The 8,473-nt window shown below is 42.9% G+C and overlaps 1 protein-coding gene across 1 annotated transcript; it reads right to left on the bottom strand.

Moving 5' to 3' along the window:
• Positions 1-2,346, bottom strand: LOC113010238 (tripartite motif-containing protein 16-like). Its single transcript, XM_026149223.1, has one exon. It carries the CDS (start codon positions 2,014-2,016, stop codon positions 325-327), a length of 1,692 nt encoding a protein of 563 aa, XP_026005008.1. The 5' UTR covers positions 2,017-2,346; the 3' UTR covers positions 1-324.
• Between the last annotated feature and the right edge of the window lie 6,127 nt (positions 2,347-8,473).

Raw genomic sequence — 8,473 nt, 5'->3', positions numbered from 1 at the left:
GATAAATGTATTTGTTTCTTTCTAAAGTAAAGACAAAAAAAACTGCTTGACAAAGAATGTTCTGCTAATTTCTCTGTTAAAGCCCATGAAGTAGAAGACAAAAAAAGGTGGAGAAATATTTGTGTAAATAAAATTCATATCGATCACTGGTACCTTCAATGGACAAACAAACACAGGAAGGATCCCCTTTAAAAACTCAAAAACATCAAGAGAACAAAATGAAGATGTCAAAGTACCACCCATAATGTTTGACAGACAGCTGATCTCGGTGCAGAAATGATGGAGAGAAAATAAAATGGAAACTAAAATATAGATTTAAACCCACTATTTCAGTTTAATGAATTCAGCAATATCTCCATAATTGTTGTAAAGTCTAAGCCCAACGTAGAGCGGCTGAGTGAATGTGGTCTGGACTCTGTGGAGGAGAGTCATGGTTTCAGAGACACTGTAGAAGGACAAAATACCTGCTCTGTGATCCAGGTACACTCCTACTCTGGAGGAACAAGGACCTGAAATGGGAATTTCAGTGTTGTTATGCCAAAATGTGTAACTATTTTTGGAACAATCTAGTGCCCAAGACTTGTCATTACGACCAAATCCACATTCATTTCGAGTCCCTGCTTTGCTGATATTCCTATATGCAACTGCTACAAAAACTCCCCCTCTCCTCACCACCTCCCAGTAACAACGTCCGGTCAGGCTCTCTCTACTCAGGACCTGCCACCATCCAGTAAATCTGTCTGGATGATCCAAAAAGGATTGTTGATGATACATGAATGTTACTTTTCTGTTCTCGTCTGATATAACAGCTGTTTGTGTGCTGTGTTTGGATCCAGTGGAGATTTTACATGAATATTTTAAGAATCCAGCTCTGGTCTTTGGCTCTGCTGGTGGATCTGACAGTAAAACATCCACTTCAGTGACTGTCAGTGAGATGTTTGTCCATTCCTCTCTCAGAATGTCCTGTAGTTTATCTCTGACCTCTGACACAGCTGCTGTCACATCCTCAAAGTAGCTCAGAGGACGGATATTGATGCTGGATGAGTCTGTAGACTCACTGAGTGCTGACAGTGAGGGGTAGTTGTGTAGAAACTGGATGTGATCCTCTGTGTGTGAGAGCTGCTTCAATAGCTGCTTCAGCTCAGCATCTTTCCTCTTCAGCTCAGTGATCTCCTGCTCCAGCTTCTCCTGAAGCTCTTTGACTCGACTCACTTCAGTTTCCTGCTGGGATCTGATCTGCTGCTTCACATCAGAGCTTCTTTTCTGGATGAGATGGATCAGCTCAGTGAAGATCTTCTCACTGTGCTCCACTGTTTGATCAGCAGACTGATTGATGGCCTCCACCTCCTGTTGAAGCAGCTTCACATCTTTCTCTCTGTCCTGGATTCTCTGCTGGATGTTTTGTCGACTCACCTCCAGCTCTCTCTGCCTCTCAGTCCTTTCTGCTGCAGCTGAGACTGTGTCGTGGCCTTTATGTTCATCCACAGAGCAGAGATAACAGATACTCTGCTGATCAGTACGGCAGAACATCTTCATCACCTCATCATGACGAGAGCAGATGTTCTCCTGGAGCTTCTTGGAGGGCTCCACCAGCTTGTGTTTCTTTAATGGAGCCACATCATAATGAGGCTGAAGGTGTTTCTCACAGTAAGAGACCAAACACACCAGACATGATTTCACAGCTTTCATTTCTCTTCCAGTGCAGAAATCACAGGCCACATCTTCAGGTCCAGCATAGCAGTGATCAGCAGGAGCAGCTTGGAGTCCAGTCTTCTTCAGCTCCTCCACTAAAATAGTTAACATGGTGTTTTTCACCAGGACAGGCCTCGCTGTGAAAGTCTGTCTGCACTGAGGGCAGCTGTAGATTTTCTTCTCGTCCTCTCCATCCCAAAAGCCATTAATACAGTTCATGCAGTAGTTGTGTCCACAGGGAATAGTCACTGGCTCCTTCAGCAGATCCAAACAGATCGAACAAGAGAAAGTTTCTTGGTCCAGCTGAACTCCTTTCTGCGCCATTTCTCCTCTCAGTATCAGTGACTTTGTGAGTTTCACTTCCTTATAATTGAAAGCATTCGGAGCTCTTATCTAAACAACATGAGTTAGCTCTTCTGCGTCGCTGCACGTTGATTACAGCCATGTTCAAAGTGCAGACCTGAAGGGGAGGGAAGAAGGAAATATATGGACAGATAGGTGCTGAGTCAGAGAGCAGGAAGAGGAGGGAGGATTATCAGGCTATGATTAATTCTAAGAAGAGGAAAGATGTGTGATTAGTACTTCTTATAACAGAGCTTGCTTCACATTTTAAACAGTTTTAAACAGTGTGTTTTAAAAGGTCTTTTAAAATAATCTAAGTCTGCGAAATTAATTCATCTTTTTATTTGTTTCAGTATTTAAAATACTCCATATAAAGAGAGAACATAGTGAATAACTTTTCAAAACTGAGCTGAGAACAAATGTAGTCCATTTATTTTTTATATTTTTAGTTACAAAACAGAAAATTCCAAATGCTCCTAAAAGAAAACCGAGCAACAATAACAGAGATTTATAACGTCTCTTCCTTCGTCACCTGTTTGTTTTTCAAGTTGCTTTGACAGTTAGTTCTTATACTCTTGTCTCATGTGTGACAATATAGGGCACATGCCTTTATTGTTCATAGCAGGAGGTGTTTAAATTTTCATCCTCTGACTTGTTCTCAGGACGTCTAGAGACAATAATCAAGTGCACTCAAAGGAACTTTGCTTCAGTGACCATGCCCTTAGCCCACAGTGGATATTTGTAAGGGGGTGATTGCAAAACATTGCCGCTGTCACGCAGTTTCATATGATTGAGTCGTGTGTTTATGAGTCAGTAACTGTTATTTCATTGGCAGGTTAAGTGGATTATGCTGGTTATAACTGTTAAAGTTGTATGTCTCATTTACAGATTATTCCAAACTTTTCATACACACTAAAAAATGCTGGGTTATTTTCATAATCAACTTCTGTGTAAAAGCTGTAGGTTCGTAAATCGGGTTATTGTGACCAAATATTGGTGCAAAAGTCATGACTCAGGAGTTGGGATGATGATGTGCTGGGTTCTTCAGTTCACTCCACAGCTTGACTAATCCTGTTGGGTCACAGGTTGGGCAGCTTTGATAAAACATTGAGTCAAAATTTCACACAATTGTTTGGGTTGAAGATAAGCCTCAGAAGAAGCCACATCAGTCTTCACACTGCCATGTTCAACTAGAAATGACCTGATCAGATATCACTGGACTTCTCCACTACTCAGGGGCGATTCTAGGATCAGAGCTTTGGGGGTGCTGAGCACCAGGAGAGCTGCCCAGCCAGGCAAGATAAACTTTACTTGTCACAATGAGACTTCTTCCCCATCTCTGTCAGTCCTGATTTTATGTCTTTATTTCCAGAGCCGGCTCTTTTTAGTGAGCCGAGCCGAAAGAGCCGGTTCTCTAAAAAGAGCCGAAAATCCCATCACTAGTATTAAGCCTTTTGGTTCTTAGTCAACAGAGATTGACAGACCACGTGACTTTCGCGCATTGCTTTGTGGGTACCCGTGGCAACAACATCAAGACACTGCATCAAACACTAGCATTTCCAGCACCGGTAATCATTAATTCTGAGGTTTTAATCCCTACTTGCATTTTATTTGCCCCAAAAACAGTTATGTACAAAACGACGAAGAACTCGGCAGGTCCGTACGAAGACAGACTTGACGAAAAGACCAAAAAACAAAGTACGAGGAAAAAATCAAAGGAGAGATTTTCAATCTCTACACACAACGCTAAGTTGTTAAAGGGTTAACCTGGCAGGGCTGAGAATGTTGGTTGACCCTCCTCAGTATACAGCTAATCTGTTCTTCACTTAAGCTGGGCATACAGTGTGTGATTTTCGGCCCATTTTGAGATGATTTTTCAGTTGTGCCGTCGACCGTTTGGGGATTGGCCCGAGTTTCGCCTTAATCGTGTGTCTTGTAGTATACATGGGGTAACAAGAAGTGATTAACACCTCACGACCAGCTCCCAATCAGCAATCGTATGGTTGAAAGAAAATCAAACCTTTTTGAAATCCTGGTCGCCCCTCGTGAGCAGAGATGGGCAGTAACGCGTTACTTGTAACGCGTTACTGTAATCTGATTACTTTTTTCAAGTAACGAGTAAAGTAAGGGATTACTATTGCAAAAACGGTAATTAGATTACCGTTACTTTCCCGTAGGAACGCTGCGTTACTGCGTTACTAAAACCGTGATTTTTTGCGAGAATGGCTCACGACAGTGACGTAAGCGAGTGCGCCGTTAGTGACAACAGCTGTGTGCAGATCAACAATGGATCATATATCGAGTGCGGAGAGAGTATGAGCGTGCAGCGTTTAAAGCGTGGAAGTACTGACCTTACTTTGAGTTTGATTCCATAAAAAGTGACAAAAACATTAGTGTCCGTTGTGTGTGGGAAGAAAACTTCTTTTTACAGCGAAAAAAACCCCCTAAACTTCCAAGCAAGCACCGAGTGCGCAACGACGTAATGGGAAACTCACAGAGAAACTCATGGATTCTTCAACTGACCGCGGCACACCTGCACCAGGGTAAACCTCCGCCTACCCCACTCCTGCTTTACAGGTGAAAATAGAGCAACAGGACCGCTGAGTCTTTGACTTTATTTATTTTCTGCTGTGTTTTACTTGCATCTATTTGAAAGAGTGAGTGTAAACACAAAAACTATTTTCTTTTATGTGCTGGAATGTGCAGAAAATAGGTTTAAATGTTAAACTAATTTATTCAAGTCAGAGAATGTTGCATATAATTAAATTTTTGCTTGATGCATAAAGTTAAAAGATTAAAACTGATAAAACAAGTTTAAAAAAGAGACTTTTCCATTTGATTACAGAGGGGCCGATGGCGCGATATGGCAGCCTCGCTTCTGTCAGTCTGCCCCAGGGCAGCTGTGGCTACAACCGTAGCTTGCCTCCACCAGTGTATGAATGTGAGAGTGAATGAATAGTGGCATTGTAAAGCGCTTTGGGTGCCTTGAAAAGCGCTATATAAATCCAATCCATTATTATTATTATTATTATTATTGTATGATGGATTATGCAGAAAAAGTAGAATTGGGCTGAAAGATCTATCGCTTTATTACCTATTCAGGTTGTAAATCGTGTTTTTAAAAAGTAACTAAGTAATTAATTACTTTCGAAAATAAGTAATCAGTAAAGTAACGGGATTACTTTTTGGGGAAGTAATCAGTAATTAGTTACTGATTACTTTTTTCAAGTAACTTGACCAACACTGCTCGTGAGGGTATCGCATAGTAATGTGCAGCTCGATACTGAAATATCGATTCGTACGATACCAGTCATTTATGTTCTAGAATCGATTCTCATAATAAAATATCGATATTTTAGTAATTTAGGGTAAGTTTGTAGTTTATCATTAACAGGAACACAGTGGAAAGAAACTATATCATTCGGATTGTCTACATAGGAAGGAACTACTTCCTCTTCCACCTTTCATAGTCATGTGCGAAATACGGCTGCATAAATGTGTCGCAGCCCCTTGGCGTGTGCACTCACAATAATGGCTGAGCATAAATGGAGTCATGTGTGGACGTATTTTACCTCCACAAACAGCTGAGACATGGTTTGCAATACATGTGGCAAGAAAGTGAGGTGTTGTGGCAACATCACTAACCTTGTCAAACACCTCAGAATAAATCATATCACAGAATATGATGAGCGTATGTTGAGGTGAACAGAAGAGGAGGAGAGGACAGGGACAGATGCTGCTAGGGCGAGACAGACGTCTCTCACGGAGTCCTTTAGTGCTGCAGGCAGGCAACGTGTTCAAATAGCGCACAGCTTCAGTTTCTTTATTTCTATATGATGAATTCTGCATTTTTAAGTGATAAGAACAAGTAATCTGATGTCCTGTAATCATTATGAAGCTATAATTTGAGATACAATAAATAAAATAAGTTTTTGTACAAAGTATTGGTATCGGATCAGCATAAGAGACCAAGACCTCTGATACCCGACCTGACATAGACACAGACAAACAGGCACCCACAGATACAAAGACTCCAAACCTCCCTCCGCCCGCTCATATGTAGTGTTGATGCATGTGTGTTCTAAAGTGCATTTAAAACCCAGGAGGGCATGGAGCTACCTGCCAGAGAGCAGCAGTTAAGCGCATAGCCCCTCCTGATAGCCCTCATTGTCTATGTGTATTTAAAATTGAGAGGTGGGCAACAATGCTAGGGGTGAGGTTGTACACCCTAAAGGTCTTCTGGATGCCGTGTAGTGTGCACACCCCCAAGATCCTATATGTATGTGTTATGAGAGTGTGAGTAATGTCTAAGTTGTGGGATAAAATTGAGGGACAGGCAGCCAGAAGGGGACAGAGGGGGGGATGCCTTACCTGCACCCTGGTGACACACCTTTACCCCAAGGACCTACATGTGTGGGTGATTGTGGTGGAGCGGGAAGACTGAGGCAGCTGGAGATGGGGAGGGAAGGAAGGGAGGGGCAAGTGACCCCTCCCTGGGGCCAGCTCCCCCGCTGACCCCAGTAGGCACCCCCATACTCTGCAACCCACCAGGGAAAGGGGGCCCAGGCCCATCCGGACCGGTTCAGCAGCGCCGCCCGGCCCCACAGAGCCCGGGACAGCCCACCCGACCCCACCACAGAGAAAACTGCACCCACTCTGTCATCCACTCAGCTTCCAGACTACACAAGACAATAGACACCCAGGCTGAGATGTTCCTCCACCTCTCCTATATCTCCCCCTCCTGCAGAGTGAGTTCCTGGAGAGAGGAGACCTCCTGCAAGATGTAACACCCCCCCACCAGTTGAAGAGTCCCCCAGGTGGCTCTGGCGGCACCCTGCGCCAGGGCTGGGCCCCCATACACCCGCTCGCCAACAACCCCGGCGACACACCAACCAGGACCCAAACCCCAAGGCCCAGCCAGGGCCCCAGCCAAGAAGAAGGCGCACCCCCAGAACCCCACGCCCGTCCCGGACCCACCCAGGGGCAGCCAGGCTACCAGGTCAGTAACCCATGTCCGTCAGCACAGACCCTCCCCTAGGCCCACTGCACGCATCCACGAGGAAACCGTCACCTAAGAGCCAACAGAGCCCTAAACAGGCCATGACCGCAACCCCGGGTTGAGCCCTCCACGGAAGATGCTCCTGGGGAATCCCCCGACGCCCTAAGCCTGTCCCTACCCCCACATCAATATGATCAACAAACAGAAAGTTCTGCTAATTTCTGTTTAACTCCATTAAGTTGCAGACAAAAAACAAAAATAAAACTAGGGTAGCGCTCTGCCCATAAAGTTCAACTGACAGCTAATCTATGTGCAGTGCATAAAGAAAATGATGGAAAGACAAACTAAAAGAAAATTTAAACCTCTTACACCATTAAAGACTTCAGTCGTTCGCAGTTTAATGAACTCAGCAGAGACTCCAATAAAGAGCAGCTGAGTCAATCTGGTCTGGACTCTGGAGGAGAGTCATGATTTCAGAGCCTCTGTAGGACAGAAAACCTGCATTTATAGTGGGATAGTCTTCTGCTTAAATAACAGGATCATTCAAAACCGTTGTGTGACTCTGGAGGCTACACCCATAGACTGTGTGTCAGAAATATGATTTGTGTTCAGTATTTGAGCAATTTTATATGGTTTCCATATTCTTAAAATTTACTTTTGAAGGCGAATTATCTCTATTTCCAGTTAGCATCGGACCTCACTGAACAAGCTGGGTGATGGAACAAGCTGATGCTTTAATTTGCTGAATTATTTTGCACATCTTGCCAGTGGTAACAACACAGGCAAAGTTTTCACATCCATTACACAACATGGTGAGCGTCAGTAGTTGAGGGATGAAGTCACATATGTCAACATACATTTGCATCAGAGAACAGTCTCTTCAATTTACTTTTATTTCTATTTCTATAATATGTGAAAACGAGAATATAAAATACCCCCCAATCTAACATCTCTCACAATACAAATGAAACTACAATGCTTTGTAGACTGCCCAAGAATTTGAACAGGGTACTGGGCTTAAGTATAACAGACCCAAATTCAAGCACACTGGGTGAAAAAGTCCATTGTAAAAATCTGAGTTTAAATAAATAGTTTCTCAATTTATATAAAACATAGTCAGACACCAAGAAACAAATTGTGGAAAAAAGCTAAATAAAGGAGAACATTGTTATGTTGTTTGCTGCAAAGACCTGGTTATAATCATTTTTGACATTTCTTTTTAAACTATAAAAATCAGAAAGGAATTTGGTTCCAGTAGATGGTGGCTCTCAAGCACAGCAATGTAAATCCCTCTCTTACACACACACACACACACGCACACACACACGTCTATATATACATTACATATGCATACACATACATACACAAAGCTGTGTAAACCAACTATAAATAACTAATCTAAACTTATATACATTAAATACAGAAATTAAATGAGGTGGA

This window comes from Astatotilapia calliptera, chromosome 18 (assembly GCF_900246225.1).
Source record: "Astatotilapia calliptera chromosome 18, fAstCal1.2, whole genome shotgun sequence".
NCBI lineage: Eukaryota > Metazoa > Chordata > Actinopteri > Cichliformes > Cichlidae > Astatotilapia > Astatotilapia calliptera.
The sequence above is the reverse complement of the archived record's forward strand: the minus strand, read 5'-3'. Positions and strand labels throughout refer to the sequence as shown.